Raw genomic sequence first — 17,429 nt, 5'->3', positions numbered from 1 at the left:
ATTTTGTATTCACTTATTAGGTATGCAAGATGTTTCCCCTAACAGAATGCCAGCTCCTCGAGGACATCTGTACCCCCAGTGTCTAGCACTGTCTGGCACATAACAGGAGCTTAATAAATGCTGACTGATGGCCTGCCAACCAGTTCAAGGCTTATGCCCTCCCTTTGATAGACACACATTGAGGGTTCTTCCCTCTCACATCTCTCTTGGTCCAGTCTGAGGCAAGAGGCCACTGCCATTCCTGCCCTCCCAGGAGAAAGAGAGCCGGGGTTAGGTGGAGACGAGGTGGCCCAGAAATGACCCAAAGGAAAGTGACCTAATTCACTGCCTCGCTACTGTTATGTCAGGAAATGAAATCCATCCATCCTTTCATATATGACCCACCCTATGAAAATAAAATCACACCCAAAATGGACACTCTGGGGAAGGTTACAGAGAGGGGAAGAGGAGGGAGATGGACGTGATTCCAGGAACCACACTGGGCCCCCAGATAATGGGCCTCACACATCCTGTTATGTGTCCGTCCCCCAATAAGTATGTCACTGAGCGTCACAGACAATGCTCAAGGTCAGTAGGAAGCTGGTTGGGGTAGACCATCTCCAGCCAGGTGAAGGGGAGCTCTGGAGAATTGGCCATGGTTATAACAACCACCACTACTCCTACTCTTGTAGGCCTTTAGAGCTTGCAAATCCCTTTCCTCACAACCACACGGGTTCCAGAGCACAGGTATCACTATCCACATTTTACAGATCAGGAAACTGAAGCTCAGAGGTAAAACAACATGTCCAGAGGCACGCAGCTTACAAATTTATAGGATTTAAGGCTCAAAGGAGCTTAGAAATCTAGTCCAACTCCTTCATTTTACAGATAAGGAAACTGAAGCTCAGAGATGTGATGGGACTTACAGAATGAGGGACATTTAACGCCATTGACTCCAATTCCCTTATTTCACAGATAAGGAAACTGAGGCTGAGAAGTTAAGTGAGTTGCCCAGGGTAAGTTGTCCAACTAGTGAAGTGTCTGAGGTAGGATTTGAACTTGGGTCTTCCTGAGTCCAAGTACAGTGCTCTATCCACTTGGCCACCTGGCTGCCTCTAGCTTGCCCAAAATCACACAAGTGATAGTGGCTCACATTTATATGGCACTTTGAACAGTTAACAAAGCACTTGCCTCACAACACTGAGGTAATAGTGCAAATACTATCCCTATTTTACATATGAGGAAATTGAGGTCTAGCGACTTCATCAGGGTCTCTCAGGTAATGTCAAAGATAGGATTTAAAGCCAGGTCCCCTGATAGCAAAGCCAGTGCTCTTCCCATGATGCCAAGCAGGAGCAACATTCGAATACAGGTCATCCAACTCTTTCCGTGACATCAAGATGCCTCCTGAAAGAGGCTGTGTTCAAATCCAAGTCTCCCGCTTTGGAATCCACTGCCCTTTTTCAGAGGGGAAGATGAGCAGTGGTGGTTGTGGGTAGGGGACCAAGGCCAGGCTGGGATCAGACAGGATCAGATGGGTCCTCTCTCTGTTCTTGATGGTTGTATCTGGAGTTCCTCTATTTTCCATTTCCTCTTCATCGGCAAGGATGATTTGGGCTTCTCTTCAGCTCAGTTGGCGAGGCAATGTGGTTTAGTGGAGACATCACTGGGCTTGGAGTCAGGAGACTCGAGATTCCTATCCTGACCATGGGAAGACCACTTCATCTCTCTAGGGCCTTCACTGCCTCAACTGTACAATGGCAGTGGTTGGCTCTGCCACCTTCACAAGGCTGTAATGAGGAGAGCACTTTGTGAAGCCTAAAGGCTTCTAGATATAGGAACTCTGTCATTATCATGGGGAAACTGAGGCAAAAAGAGGGACAGGAGATGGCTGTGCTGTCCTAATACCCCCACCCAAGCCTTCAGCTGCTTGGACTGGAAATGAGATTTAATAGGCTCAGAGCTGGATGGGACTCTAGAGGTCATCTAGTCCATCCTCCCTTCCTCACCTCCCCTCATCTTACAGAAGAGAAACTGAGGCCCAGAGAGGGGAGGTGACTCAAGTCATACAGGTGGTAGCAGAGTCTGTATTTGAACCCAAGTCCTGAGTCCAAGCCCACCCCATACTGCTGCTGCTACTTTAAACCCTAGTTAAATAGGAATGGCTGCATAAGAGAAGTGGAAGGACAGGGGAAGGACTGGGGCTGTCAGAGGGGAAACAAAGGACATCCCCCCTCCCCACAGTGCTATCCCCACCTTACTATGGCCTCACCCACAGCCCTCTTCAAGACCTAGCTCCCAAACCAAACTGTTAATGCTCTCCACCAATTACTTTGTGTTAAATTTATATACATTTTATATTGACTTATTTTTATACATGTTGTTCCCCTCCCTCCCCATTCTCACCTAAAGGGAAGGATTTCTTTCCATTTTGTCGTTATGTCCCCAGCACTGAGCACAATACCTGACACACAGTAGGCACTTAATAAATGCTTATTCTAGTGAACTACATACAAGGTCATACGAGCCAAATGGAGATTCCCTTCCTCTATCCAAGGTCCCAGCTGTTGTCCGGTTAGCCAGACTTTAATGGGACAGAGTATTTGGGCAACTTCTGGGCCAGGATCCCTCAAGAAGAGAATAAGAAATGGTCACAGCCCTTAAGACATAACCCAGAGCTGCCTGGGCTTCCTGGAATCGCCTAGCCCTCCAGACTTGCCTGGAGGAGACTTTCTTAATTCCATCCCCTCCCAGAAAGGAACTCCAACACAAGGGTGACATCATTGACAGAGCCAGGATTTAAAAATAATAATAATTAATAAATATGTTAAATAACATTTAAAACAATAAATAGAAAAATAAACTGATAAATAAATCAAAGTACAAAATGCTTCCAAACTGCAACAGAAAAAAAAAAACAGACGGACAGACAGACACCTAACTGAGTAGCTCAAGTGTGATCACAAATGATCTCTTTTCACAGTTCACAGCTTTGCTCCTTCCTCTCCCAAGTGCCCTCTCCACAAAAGACTGGCTCCAGGAGAGCCCAAGCCCAGTAGTAAGTATCTTGGTGAAGCCCAGCATGCATCAGGGCACGATGCTTCCTGCCCCAGTACCCTCCAGCAAAGCAGCAGCGAACCCTCTTAAGGGGAGAGTTAAGGAAAATGGATCAAGGAACTGGGAGCGGGAACCAATGGCTGAAATCTCCTTGATGGAGACTGAAGAGGAAGAGGAGGACCAGAGGAAGGCACACTCTGGGCCATGATGAGTGGGCCTCTCCCTACAGTGGCAGGTCAGTACTGTTGTGGCGGGTTTTCCGGGAAGTGCCATCATCTCGAGGCAGTGCCCTTTGCAGGCTTGACATTGCTGCAGTCTTTTTAAGGTCAATCACAGCGTAGGAATCTGAGCGGCGGGCAGGGTGGGCAGAGGGCACTGGAGGGCGAGGAGTTGGGGGGCTCTGGTGCTCCTTGGGGCGGTCCCCAGCCCAGCCCTTCAGTTCCACCTGAATGTAGTTCAGCTGTCGTGGTGGTTCTGGGCCTGGCCGGCGGAAGTCAAAGTTGAATACTCGGGGAGACCCCCGGCGGCGGGAAAGTGGCACAGGGAAGTTAATGTGACTTCGAGGGGCAGCCCGAGCATTGATGTAGTTCTGGAGTGGTGTCTCATCCTCCTCACCACCGTCAGGACAGCCATTTGAGGAAGGGGTCAGCCCGTCCCTGGAGTCCCCATCATCCTCATCTCCTGGCTGCTGAGCCTGGCTCTCCCACACAGGTGGCAGTGAGGGCAGGTTCTCATAGTGCAGCAGAGCTGCCCGCCGCTGTGAGAAGCCATTCCAACTCAGCTCGTCCTGGCTCAGTCTCCAGTTCCCGCCACGGGGCAGCCCCCCACCAGTGAGGTTCTCATACGTACACTTGGGCTGGGCTGGACACTCTGCTGGGCACTCATTGTTGTTGTTGTGGGCTGGCCCACCCTGTTGGCCAGGGCAGAGGGGACCCCCACATCCTGGACCAGAGCTGCCACAGTAACCCTGACACTTCACCACATGACGCAGAGTAGAGGTTGGGTCCAGGACAAACTTCACCTGACCTGGCTGCAGGAACACCTTGGGGTCTCGGCTGTCTAGGACACAGCTTCGAGCCCTCGAAGGGAAGCCTACCCGACCCTCAGGCAAGGGCTGTAGGCAGCGCCGGCCCCTTCTGTCTTCCTCATTTCCAGGTGTGTTGACATAGGTATGGGACTGTAAAAAAAAAAAAAGCAGATGCATGAAACCAGGGAAGAACTGAAAGGGTCAAAGGGAGAAAAGAATTTCTCCAAAGAGAAAAAGTCAAGGACTGAATCCATAATTTCATAAGGATAAGGAACTCACAGGTGAAGGAGCTCCCTCCACAAATATAGGTTGGTGGCCTCCCTCCTCTGAAACTTTTAGTGTTAGAGAGCTTCCTAAAATAATGAGAGTTCAAGTGAGTTGACCAGGTTCACACAGCAAGATGTGTGGCAGGTGAGACTTAAACCTGGTCTTCCTGGTTTCTAGGCAGGTTCTTTGTCCACTACATCATGATGCCTCCAAAAAGAACTGAATAAAAAATAAGGGGGGAGGGGGGAGAGGAAGAAAAGAAGAGGCACCACAAGTCAGGGGATAGAGGGATGGACTGGGGTCACAAAAATAAAGCTGGTATCTTCTCCAAATCCAAAACCTTCGATAAATACTTATCAATGGACAAAATGAACAGCCCCTCCCCTCGCTTCTCCCCTCACAAGGTTCCCATTGGAGGGAACAGCCAACCTCCCTCTGTGTTTCCTAACCCTGCTCCTGTCAATGAACCCAAAGCCAGAGTTAAGCAGCCGATTAGCACTCACCTGCTCCTCCGGGGCAATAAGGGCATGGGTAGACTCCTCTCCAAGAGAAGAGTGTCTCAAGCTGCTCATAGAGGCAGGGCGAGGGGTGGAGTATGGCGGGCCATCCCCAGGGAAGCTGGGGAAGCCATTGGAGAAGCCAGACACAGTGTAGCCCAGAGCTGGAAGGAGGAAGAGGTCACACCAAGGTCAGAGCTAAAGGCAACCATGAATCACTTCCTAGACAAGTATCCCTCCAGAAGGAAAGAACCATCATACCCTACCAGACACTAATCTTCCTCATGCAGGGTTCTAAGAAATGGCTTAAAAGTGTTCAGCAGCTCACTATTACCTCCTGAGTAAAGTTCCAACTCATCTGCTTAGTATTCAAAGCCCTTCAGGATCTGGTGCCACTAGACAACCCAGGCTTTGCTACTTATTATTTCCTTCTACAAAGTCTATGGTCCAATCAAACCCCAGAATATACACTGAATTTCTCCACTGCCATACCTTTGCTCATGCTTCTCCATCTACCTACTTACTATGTCTTCCTACCCAAATGTACCCATCAAACTCCTCCCTACTTTTTAAAGCTCACTCTAAGCCCACTTCCAGCACAAGGCCTTCTCTAATTTGCCAAGCTAGAAGGATCTCTCTCTACTCCGAAAACAAGAGTGATTAGCCCTGCACACTCTGGGCACTTTGGAGCGGGCCAGGATCTGTGGTTATTCTCTTAACAGAGAAATTTCAGAAAACCTCCCTATACCAATATTGATCGGTCATGGTTCTGTAACTTGCCGTTATAGAAAAGTTGCCTGGAGCAATGAGAGGTTGAGCAATTTGCTAAGGGTCACAGAGCCTGGACGTGTCCCCCCAAGGTGGGACTCAGGTAGTCCTAGTCCTAACTCCAAGGCTAGCCCTCCATGCAGTCTGCATCAGGCCATCTCACTTAAGAAACGCTTATTAACAAACACACACAGACAGACAGACAGACAGACACACACACACACACACACACCCTCCCTTGTCTTTTCGTGAGCTTGTCATACGAGTTTAGCACTGTGCCTAGCACACAGTAGGCACTTCATATAAGTTAAGTGATTAACTGATCAAGGGAGGGCAGGCACATTTCACATTCCTTCTGTATTCCCCAGCCCACAGTAATGTATAGCACAGAGCAGGCGCTCAGTCAGTAATAACAATAGTCCACATCCATGTGGTGCTTTGTGGTTTGTGATGCACTTTAGATTCTGGTAAGCTTTGGGTTTTACAACACCTTCCAAAAGATTAGCAGAAGAGGGTTTATTCTTGACATTTTACAGATGCAGAAACTGAGACTCATAAAGATGTGCCTTGCCCCGGTCACACTGGAAGTGTCAGAGGCGGAATTCAAACCCAGGCCTTTTGGCTCCAAACCCAGTGCACTTTCCACTAACCACCAAGCAAGGGCCTGCTGAATGAGGGGTGAATAAACATCAGAGTCCCACCTCTCCAGAAACCCATAGCTGAGAGAGATGGCAGCTAAGAAAGGTATGGTTGACTGAGACCCAGTTTCAGACACAAAGAAAGGAGTTCTAGGATGCTGGAAATCCACCATATCTTTCCTGGGGCCCCAACCATCAGTTAGGACATGATTTCACAGACTCTGGTGAGCTGGGCCTTGTGCCTTCCCCATCCTTAAGGACCAGGTACCACTAGACGACCCGTGTTCATCCTTCCCGGCCCCCTCCCCAAAGTCCCTGGGTGTGAGGGGCCAAGGAGGGCCTCACCATTGGCAGCATGGGGGGTCTGTGGCAGGCCCATCTCAGCTGAGTGGCTGCTTCGGGTGACGATGACAGGTTCTTCCATCACGCTGATGCTGTTGCACTGCATGAGATCCTGCAGGAGGTTGAAGAGTTCCTCAGCCCGAGAGCACTTGAATGCAAAGATGCCTATCCAAGGGGGGAAAGAGGGCATGTTACTTAAGGCTGTGTGACTCTGGACATGTCACTTCATTTTCCTGAACATGTTTCTAATGGGAACAATATATATGCTGCCTCAAAGCGTTCTTATAAGGGAAGCTCCTGCTGTCCCTGTATATGTCAATGTCAAGTCCCTGGGATTACGCTGGACTGGGAAATCTCTCCAGCGATACAGGTAGCATCTCAGCTCTAATTTATAATCTTAGGGAGGTGCCTGAGGCTTAGAAGGATCAGTGATGGGACTTGCCTGGGAGGTGGGGTTAAAACCCAGGATTTCCTGACTACAAGGCCAACATCCCGTTTTCACCAGCACACTGGCCTCTCATCAATCTTAAAAGCATTCTTTAAATGTGAGCTATCAGTGAGGATTCCCTGCCTTCCAGACAATTCATAGCTATGAAAGGAACAGGGTGGCCACCTAGGAAGGCCAGAGAAACTGCCACAACATAGGCTAAGTATGGAGTTCAGTACATTTTCAATGTAAACCAGGAATTCTTAAACTAAGGTCCATAGATAGATTTTAGGGGGTATAATAAATACACCTTTATCTTCAGTAGCATTTGATTTCCTTTGTAATCCTCTGTCTGTTACTGTATGCATTAAAAACCATTATTCTGAGATGGGGTTCACAGGTTTCATTGGAGTGTCTAGAAGGGAGAGGGAACCTATCCCCTTAATCCAAAGATTTGTTCTGTAAAACTTAGACTTGATCAAAAGACTGCACCCGAGGACCAAGAAGACCATATGTGGCCTTAAGGCTGAGGGTTCCAATCCCTGGAAGAGTCCATGGCAGAGAAAAGGTGAAGAATTCTTGATGTAGAAGACAGGACTACAAACTACTCACATCATAGAAAAATGGTGTCTGAATAGTGCTCTCCTTCCAAATACCCCAACCAACCCCAAGTCACAGCCCCAGCATTCATGTACTTAGAGGCCCAATCAGCTGCCCAAATGAGATCTCACCTACAAATCATAGCAACAATCACCATCCCAGCCCTCCTAAGGAAAGAAGACGCACAAAAACATGATACGGGATATTTATTTGTTCTGAATTGCTGAACCATTTTCACTGTGGTAGAAGAGTGGGGGGGGGGGAGAAATACAATCAGACAGGCAAAGTGTATCAAATGATATCTGTCCATATTTTGTGCCCCTGACTTCTTACCCATTGGACCTAATCAATCAATCCATCAATAAGCATTTAGTGGTCCAAACACAATACTTTTTCTCCATTATACCAACTGTCTATCAGCTCTGGGAAGTGCCATGGCTAGAGGACAAATTGGAAGGGGGAGTAGAAAGAAAAACACTCTGTGACCTGGGTGGCTAGACTCAGCAGATGGCACCTCCCTGAATGACCACTTTATCCAGAGGGAGAAGATGTCCTCCCTCCTTGTTCCACTCCATCCACAACACAGGCTTGAGAAGTGGAAAGAGTCATATAAGCCATCAAGCCAGACGCCCTCATTTTATTTTGTTTTGTACTGGAGACACTAGTTTATTAAATTATGGTGCACAAAAAAAAAAAAAAAACAACTGAGGTCTTTGGAGTTTATAAAAGCCTGCCATTGCCTCTACCACTGTTTTCTTTTGTTTGCTGCCCTCAAGCCCTTGGGCTCAGTTTGGCCTCTTCCCTATGAGATGGCTATGGGGACTCATCGAGCCCCTACTTCCTCTTTACATCCAGACTTTCCCTTTTTTTTTTACCACTCATTTTATAAATAAGGAAACAGAGGACGAGAGAAAGAATCCTCAAGATCATATGCACAGTGAGGAACAGAGCTGGGATTCAGGCCTAGGCTCTCTAACTCCAGATCCAGAGTTCTTCCATCATGCCTTGCTGCTGGCAAATCCTCCCCCATCTTCCAATGCTACTCAAAGCCCACTAGCTCCTCTGGGAAAAGCTCTCTAGCCTAGAGTGATCTCCTCCCTTGTCTTAATGCAACTCCTAAAGCACATGGCAAGGGAGTGTAGATCTCCCTCGCCCACAGATGCAGCACTCTCACTTCCCCTGAGGCGTGGAGGCAGCTTGGAATATGGCTGGTTTTCTCAAGGGGAAACTATGGAATGCCTACATGATCACAGTCTGGGACTGGGTCAAACCATCTCGGGGAAGGAGCCAGCAAAATCATGGAAACAGCCCAAGGGTTACAAACAAGCTAGTTCATCATTCTTCATGAACCCCAAAGCTTCAGTGCACTACAAATGTGGCTGAGGAATAACATCTTGAGTTTCCTTTTGCCAGTGTCTACAAAGGAGACAATGACAGTAACCATGGCAAAGAAAGACCCAAGGACAGATGGTATGGAAAGCAGGGACTAGATATGTAACTTTTTCAGTGAAGGGAATTCAGCGAGGAAGCTCCCTCTTCCTATGTGGATCAGCAACTATTCTGCAAGTTAAAAATCTTAGAGAGGTGCCTGGGGCATGGACAAGTTCAGCAAATTGTCCAGTGTGACACAACCAGTATGTGTCAGAGGTACCACGGAAGTTCTTCCAACTTGTGAGATATCACTCTAGCTTACACTGAGTTCACATCCCCTCCACATTCCATCAAGTCGTAAAGGGGCAATGGAGGAGGTATTAAGACCACAGATTTAGAGCTGGAAGGGACCTAACTCAACCCCCCTTCACTGTATAGGAGGGGAAACTGAGGTCCAGAAAGGCCAAGAGAATGGCCCAAGGTCACCCACAGGAAGTGAGTAGCAGAGACAGAATTTGAACTCAGATCTTTGGACTCCAAAGTTGGTTCTCTTTCCACTGCACTACCCTGCTTCATTTGGGCAGTCTTTGAATGTGACACAATGAATGTCACACAAATGATTTTGGTTGCCCTAAAAATATATTTTTTTTTAAGCAATCGGGGTTAAGTAACTTGCTCAAGGTTACACGACCAGTTATTTCTGGGTGTGGTGCTGAGTATCTGAGCCCGGATTTGATCCAGGTCATCCCGACACTGGAACCGGTGCTCTTACTCACTGAGCCACCTGGCCACCCCTAAGCAATTGGGGTTAAGTAACTTGCTCAAGGTTACATGGCCAGGTGTTTCTGGGTGGTTGCTAAGTGTCTGAGCCCGGGATTCGATCTCCAGGTCATTCCAACACTGGAGCCGGTGCTCTTACTCACTGTGCCACCTGGCCGCCCCGAAATATTTTTTAAAGAAGCATTAAACCCCAGACCTACTGTCCTAGCTGTATCAGCAGCCTTGCAAAAGGGAGATGGGCATGAGATACCCAAAAGCTGGTCTGCCAGGAGAGAAGAAAGCCTCCTCCAATTTCATTAAGCAGGAGCCAGGAACTTGTTTTGTTTTTAGCTATTTTGATAGAAAAACCTGAGAAGACTTAGGTGAACTGATGCAAAGTGAAGTGAGCAGAACCAGGAGAACATTATACACAGGAACAATAAAAGTGTAACAATGATCAACAGTGAGAGACTTAGCTATTCTGATCAAGAGGATCCAAGACAATTCCAAAGGACCCATGAGGAGACCCACCTCCACAGAGAAAACTAATGAACTCTGGGTGCAGAGTAAAGTATACTTTTTTAAAAACTTTATTTTTATTATTTTATTTTGTTTGTGTTTTCTTTTGCAACATGGCTAATATGAAAATATTTTGCATGACCTTACATGTATAATCAGAATCAAAGGACAACTTTCCTAGGCTTCACCAGTACACCAAAGGGGTCCATGATACAAAAAAAAAAGTACAATAAGGCTGTCTCCCCTAGTAATCACCTTCCTCTCTCTCTCTCTCCCTTACAACTCCAGTCCCCCATTACTGCTGCTCTCTACCAAGAGGTCATAGAGAAGCCACCCTATGTGGGTTAGTTACACCTGCCCACCAGCAGCCCTGATTCTCTCCCAGAGACCAACATTTCCTGTCACTCAGAACCCAGGTTCTGTGACTTCGAAGCCAGTGTTTTTCCCACTATACCACACTGCTGGCCTCTAATATCCCTTCTGCCTTTAACAAGCTGACATAAGCTGAGGCCTTTCACTGAGTCACAATGACAGCGCTGCTCTGTATCCCCACACCCCTGCAGACTGTAGCCTGCCTCAGCTAGGGTACCCAGGTCCCAGGACCAGGTGAAGCAGGCTGAGAACAGAAATGTGCCCATGCAGCCATGAGAAGAGAGGTTGGTGCTCACCCTGTCCTGTCTGGCAGCGTCGGCCGCTCTCAAAGGAGAAGAGGTTGGAGTCGAAGCCATATCGCCGCAGGCAGAGGTAGGGCCACCGCACAGCATCACGCCTGTGCAGGTGCAGCACCAGCTCCCTCTGGGTCAGCTCCATCACCCCAGAGCCCAGCTCCATCCCCTCATCATCCACGTTTATTACCTGGGTGTTGGGGGAAAGCATGGAAGCAGTCACAGGAGGAAGGAGGAAGCAATCATGGGCTAGTGGAGAGATTCTAAGGACCAATCTTGGGATTTCGAACAGAAAGGGACCTTAGAATATCACAGCACCATAGAGTGTTAGAGCAGGATGGGATCTTAAAACATTATTGGAACAAAAATTTAGAGCTGAAGAGACCTCAGAGGCCATCAAATCCAACTCTCTCATTGTACACCAGTAAACTGAGGCTGAGGCTCAGAGATGGAAAGTGACTTACCCACAGTCACACAGCTGACAAACAGGAGAGCTAAGACTAAAACCTCTGTGTTCTGACTCCAGATCTGGTGCTCATTCTACTACATTACTACTTGTCAAGAGAACTGAGTTCTAGTCCCAGCTAAGAATGACACACTGTGTGGCTCTGGGAAAATCACTCCCCCTCTTCAGCCTCAGTTTTCATTTAAAATGAAGAGTCTTGGACTAAATTAATTATCTTTAAGGTCTTATCCAGCTCTGAACATAGATGGTTTTAGTACGGAATCATGGTACAATTCCACATAAGGAAATAACAGTGGATTTGGAACCGGAGGGCCTGGGTTCAAATCTTAGCTTTTTGCCAATTATTTGTGGATCAAACACAACTTTTCTGGGCCTCTGTTTCCTCCTCTATAACATTAAAAGGCTGGATGAGATTATTTTTAAAGTCTCTTCTAGTGGTAATATTTTGCGATTCTAGGATCCTTAACCTTGATCTTCTTCACATGCCCACCTTGGGCACTGCCAGGGTGCAGGGTGGCAATTCAGAGGGGGAAGAAGGTCAAGAAGGAGGTGAAGACAAATGCAGAAAAAAGTACTGTCTCCCCAAAGCTGTACTCCTTTGAGACAAGAGCTCCCTCTTCAGATGGGTAATAAAGCAAGTCCTAACTTCCATGGCCAGTAGGAATGGGAACAGGGCTCCTCCTACAGGTAGAAGAGAGCTCCTTGGTTCACATACAAGCCAACAACAGTCACTTCCTCTTGAGGGGCTGAAATGACACCTCCTGACCAGGCCTTGATTCTGGGGCACCTCCGATGCTAACCCAAGTGGTTCCCCCAGGAATGGGAAGAGGTAAGTAGAGGTAGGATGAAGAATGGCAGTGAGGAAAGGAGGTACCTTGAATTTAGTAGGATGGTTGCTTGGTACACTGTCTCTATAGAGGCAGCCAAGGCAGCTTCCCATGATGTCAGAACAGCTGGTCAGCCCTGGGAGGGAAATGCAGGACAGAGTCAGTAAGCAGATCATGAGGCAGAGTCCCAGAATATCCTCTGCTCACGTGTATAGAATTCCAAACAAAGCACTGTAGTGGAAACTGGGTTTTCCACTCCCTGCACCTCTGCTTCTCTGGTCCAATTCAGCAAGCATCTATTGAGCCAAGCACTGTGCTATGGATACGAAAGCAAAATAAGAAACAGTTCCTGACCTTACAGATATTATGTTTGTTAGTTTTTTAAAAACATGTTTATGATTTTTATCAGCATAAGGAATTTCCAATGAGGAAACTCCAACTACCAATACAGATCATTACCTCCTCTGAAACTCCCAGAGGGCTCTGAGAGGTCAAGTGAATTGCCAAGAGTCACACAAATAAGACACAGAATATGTCAGAGATGAGGCTTGAACTCTAGGGCTCGTTCTCTATCCAGTGGAGAGAATTCCACCAAGTGAAGAATAAAGTTTTGAAAGTCTAGATCCTATCCTAATTTGTTCATACATATTTGTTTTCTTTTTGTTCATCTCTTTCTTCCCTATAAGACTTAGGCGCTAGCCTGTCCTGCTGTTTCCATGACCCATCCTGCTCTACAAACCCAACTATGGGCTGGCAGAAACTCTCACTAAGCAGAGCCAGCTTCTCATTCCTTCCTCAGTTTCCAGGATGGGAGGATCCAGGTTAAATGTGGCAAATATTAGACCTCATGAACAAGGGAAAAGGATGAAGGGGAGGCAAGGTGGGAGGGGACTACAAATGCCAGGACCACTTCTTCAATAAAGTATTCCCTGAAATGCTCAGCTAAAAGTAAGATCAGCCTTCAAATTTCTCACATCATTTCGCCTGGACCTCTTCTCTGCCCTAATAACCTATTCCCTTGTATCCCAATCATTTGCACATATTCCCCTACCCCTTCCATTAGACGGGAAAGTCCACACAAACATTTCTTTTTCTTTTTTTTTTAAGCAATCGGGGTTAAGTAACTTGCTCAAGGTTATACGGCCAGTTATTTCTGGGTGTGGTGGTAAGTATCTGAGCCCAGATTTGATCCCCAGGTCATCCCAACACTGGAGCTGGTGCTCTTACTCGCTGTACTACCTGGCCGCCCCTCACACAAACATTTCTATGTCTGAAAGATCTTAGGATTTCCAAGACCTAGCACAGTGCACCCCCTGCCCCAACCCACTGCCATACATATGCACACACACAGAAGGTGCTCAATAAATCTTTAATGGACTGAACTATGAATCCCAGCCTGGAACTAAGCTAGAATGAGTTGAACCAAGAGAAGTGACAAATGAGGAACCTGAATTCAAAGTTGAGATCACTAGTAGATAATAAGTAGTATCTGTATGACTAACCTTCCTCCAGTTCCACCCCAAAGTTCTACTTTAACTGGAAAAACTTTGAGCATCAAGTCCTGAATAAGGTGTCTCCCCCCTCCCATCCACCCTAACACCCCGGCAGAGTTCTTACCTCACCCAGGCCATTGGGAAGCCGACCATGGGAAGGGGATGGGGCCAGGACTCCCACTTTATCCCCACAATCCTCAGTGGGGCATCATGGTAGCCATCTTACAGAAAAGTCGCCCAGGCTCCATCTGGGACAGACCCAGAGTTCACCTGGCAAAGGAGACAATGGGACAGCAGGTTCAGCCAGACACCCTTCATCCCTGGCCCAGAGGTTATGACTGTCAAGGAAAACATCTTGCTCCAAATCTTATTGCAATGAAAATCTTTTATCTATGTAATACATTCAACTTTTAAAAGAAACTTTTGCAAGACAAGTAAGGCAGTAATTATTATTTGTTTCTTATGAAGAGACAAGCTCTCTTTCCAATTCCATTTTCTAGAGCTATTAAGGTGCTCCCTTATTTAAGATCTTATAGTGCCTGGGTCCTCTGGCTACCAACAGTACCTGAATCTCAGAACATACAAGTCCTAGACATCTATAAATAGGAGGAGGGAATAAGTATTAATATAAAACCTAGTATGTACCAGGTCCTGTGCTTTCTAAAAACGTTACTGCATTTGGTCTTCACAACAACTCTGAGAAGTAAATCCTATTACTATCCCTATTTTACAACTGAGGAAACTGAGGCAAATAGGCAAAGTGACCTGCCCAAGGCAACATAGCTAGTTTCATGCTTTTTTTTTTTTTGGAGGGGGAAGGCAGGGCAATTGGGGTTAAATGACTTGCCCAAGGTCACACAGCTAGTACATGTTAAATGTCTGAGGCCAAATTTGAACTCAGATCCTCCTGACTCCAGGGTTGGTGCTCTATTCACTGCACTATCTAGCTGCCTCAACATAGCTAGTTTCTGAGATTAGATTTGAATTTGGGTCTTCCTGACTCCCAGGAAGAAGCCATCTGAATGAGGAGAGATAATAATCCCCAAACCCTCAGTCTGCTGAAATTTCACCCTCTTGTTTTATCAGTTTCTTGTAAAACAGAGCTATAAAGTACACTGAAGATCATTTAGTTCAAGCTAGATATAATTTGTAACACTTCCAAATTGGATAATTGAGATTTGTAATATTGTTCCAAATGAGCAAATAACTTCCTCTAGGTCACACAATGACAGTAACAGAGCCGGGATTCAACTTCAGATCTCTCCTCCAAATCTAGTGCTCTTTCCATTACATTCAACAACATAAATCACAGAAAATACTGTTTTCTAAATCAATCCAATTTATAACAGTAACAAATATGCTTTTAGACTATTTCTGTTCTGAAACTGACCTTGGCTATGCCCAACTGTCTCCCAAAATTTCTGGGCAACCTACCTGACAACTCCATGAACCCTTCTGTCCTGCAGAGAGAAAGAGAGATCAGGACTGTTATGGCAGGCAAAATGACCAAAGATCCTTTTGGGTGATAACATGGTAATAGAAAGAGCACCAGCCAGGGAAACAGGAGCTTGGGGTTTGAGTCCTTGCCCTAACTAGCTGCATAGACGTTAGGCAAGTTACTTTTCTTCTCCAGGATTCAGTTTCTTCCTTTGTTGAGATGAGCTGAAGCCCCTTCCAACTCTAACATTCTGGTTTATATTCTAACATTTTAGGTTCTAAAGTTCTTTCTAGTCCTATCATCTTATGTTGTTTTCTGGCATTCCATGTTCTTAGGTCCATTTCAGCCCTGTCTTTCAATCTCCCACATTCCAAGTTGTGTTCTAACATTCTATGTTTTGTATTCTAACATTTGAGGTTCTAGAGTTCTTTCTAGTCCCATCATTTTATGTTGTTTTCTGGCAATCCATGTTCTAAGGTTCATTTCAGCCCTGTCTTTCCATCTCCCACATTCCAAGCTGTGTTCTAACATTCTATGTTCTGCTGACAATCTTACAGTTCTGTGCTCCAACATTCTTTGGCAGAGGTGTCAATCATGCCAGTGGCCAGGACCAATTAAAATGCAATTAAGAAACATTTAGTAAAATAAATAAAAATATTTTTTAAAAAACCACAGACATCATTACATTTTGAAATTAATTCAATATGCACCCCATGGGGATCCTTACAAATTGTTCAATGGCCCCCTTTCTGTTTAAGTTGGATACTATTGTTTTAAGGTACATCCCAGTCCTGGTATTTTATTGTCTTATGGTCTAACATTCTAGGTTCTGAGATCCCTTCCAGCTCTGCTATTCTAGGTGTATTCTAACATTCTAGGTTTTCGGGTCCCTTCCAGCTCTGCCATTCTAGGTCTCTTCTACCATTCTAGGTTCTCAGGTCCCTTCCAGCTCTGCTATTCTAGCTAGGTCTGTTCTAACATTCTAGGTTCTCGGGTCCCTTCCAGCTCTGCCATTCACTCATGTCTGTTCTACCATTCTGTTTTAAGGCCCCTCCCGCCCTGACAGTCCCTGCTCTGCTCCATCCTCAAGTCTGGCTCAGAGGCCCCTCCGGTCTCCAAGCCTCCCAGCCCTTCCCAGGCAGCGGAAAGATTCAGCTCCGAGACCTGAGGAACTGAGGAGGCCGGACGGCTGGACGCCTGTCCTTGTGCCCACCCTGCTCCGGCCAGGCCGTGCTGGGGGATCCGGAGGAGGGGGGGTGTCTTCGTGGGGAATGGGGGGTGGGGGCGGGGGTCCTGCCCGAGCCCGGCCCGCAGGGATGCCCTCGGAGCCCAGGCCCGGCTCCTCCACAACTCAAGGCCAAGGGCACTCCCCGAGGGCGGAGAGGAAGAGGAGGAGGGGGCGGCCGGGGCCGGCGCGCCCCGGACTCACATCGCCCCGCAGTCCAGGCGGAGCCAGGGGCGCGCTCCCGGCTCCTGGGTCGGGTCGGGTCCGGTTCCAGCGCCGGCCCCAGAGCGGAGGCCTCCCAGCCCCGCCCCGCCCCGCCCCTCCCTCCGCAGCTGCAGCTGCTGCCGCCGCTACCGCCGCCGCCGCCGCTGCTACCACCACCGCCGCCTTTGCCGCAGCCGCCGGGGTCAGAGGTCGCCCCGACAGTACCAACGAGACGCGAGCAGCAGGCCCAGGGCGCAGAGAGCAGAGCGTAACCTGGAAGGTCTCCCTCTAGAGGACGCGGCGTCTGCTGCAAGGAGCGAGGAGCTCAGGAGACCGCCAGAGGGCGCTCGAGGCTGAGCGTAGCAGCATTCATTAGCAAAAGGCATAAAGATTGCATTTGTATAGGGCCTTAAGGTTGGTGAAACGCTTTACAAATATTGCTTTATATTCACAGCAGAGCAGGGGCTGTCAGAGTCGGACGGGTCCTCACACCATATTCACAACTCCGGAATAGAGGTGCTATTATTATCCCCATTTTACAAAGAAGAAAAATGAGGCAGTCAAAGGAGAAGTGACTTGCCCAAGGTCACATAACTGGGGTGGCACTAGGGGTTAGGGAAGTGGAATAGCGGGGCAAAGCCCCCTGCTGGGATTTCATCTGCGTCTTAAAGGAAACCAGGAAGCAAAGGGAAGCATCCTAGACATGGGAGGCAATCAATGATAAGACATAGGAATGGAGTATAGTATGAGAAGAATGTTAAAGTATACCAGCATTGCTAGGCTCTGGAGGGATAAAACATAAGAATATTGGAAAGACAGCAAACGGCAAGTTGTGAGGGGCTTTAAATCCCCAAGGTAGG

General features: G+C 47.4%; 1 protein-coding gene across 2 annotated transcripts; it reads right to left on the bottom strand.

Annotated features, from left to right (window-relative positions):
• Positions 1-2,759: 2,759 nt before the first annotated feature.
• Positions 2,760-16,675, bottom strand: FRS3 (fibroblast growth factor receptor substrate 3). Of its 2 annotated transcripts, XM_069108327.1 has the most exons (8): positions 16,570-16,675; positions 15,137-15,162; positions 13,827-13,972; positions 12,257-12,345; positions 10,920-11,106; positions 6,579-6,740; positions 4,834-4,991; positions 2,760-4,213 (listed from the first exon to the last, which is right to left on the bottom strand). In XM_069108327.1, exons 4-8 carry the CDS (start codon positions 12,320-12,322, stop codon positions 3,260-3,262), a joined length of 1,527 nt encoding a protein of 508 aa, XP_068964428.1. In that variant the 5' UTR covers positions 12,323-12,345; positions 13,827-13,972; positions 15,137-15,162; positions 16,570-16,675; the 3' UTR covers positions 2,760-3,259. The 2 variants fall into 2 exon arrangements, with proteins under 2 accessions (XP_068964428.1, XP_068964429.1); XM_069108328.1 differs by lacking the exon at positions 15,137-15,162 and having other exon boundaries at positions 16,570-16,668.
• Between the last annotated feature and the right edge of the window lie 754 nt (positions 16,676-17,429).

This window comes from Petaurus breviceps, unplaced genomic scaffold (assembly GCF_028583685.1).
Source record: "Petaurus breviceps papuanus isolate PSGF00001 unplaced genomic scaffold, PetGlider_PUasm1.0 90352, whole genome shotgun sequence".
Taxonomy (NCBI): Eukaryota; Metazoa; Chordata; class Mammalia; order Diprotodontia; family Petauridae; genus Petaurus; species Petaurus breviceps.
Note: the sequence above shows the minus strand (reverse complement) of the source record. Positions and strands in the feature narration are given on the sequence as shown.

What these genes read in the sequence shown, in the direction of transcription:
- FRS3 (XM_069108327.1), bottom strand. Translation starts at nt 12,322, where the DNA reads ATGGGAAGCTGCCTTGGCTGCCTCTATAGAGACAGTGTACCAAGCAAC. An exon ending in GACCCCCCATGCTGCCAATG is followed by an intron (nt 4,992 to 6,578) that starts GTGAGGCCCTCC and finishes TCCTCCTTCCAG; the next exon opens with CTCTGGGCTACACTGTGTCT. An exon ending in TTATTGCCCCGGAGGAGCAG is followed by an intron (nt 4,214 to 4,833) that starts GTGAGTGCTAAT and finishes TTTTTTTTACAG; the next exon opens with TCCCATACCTATGTCAACAC.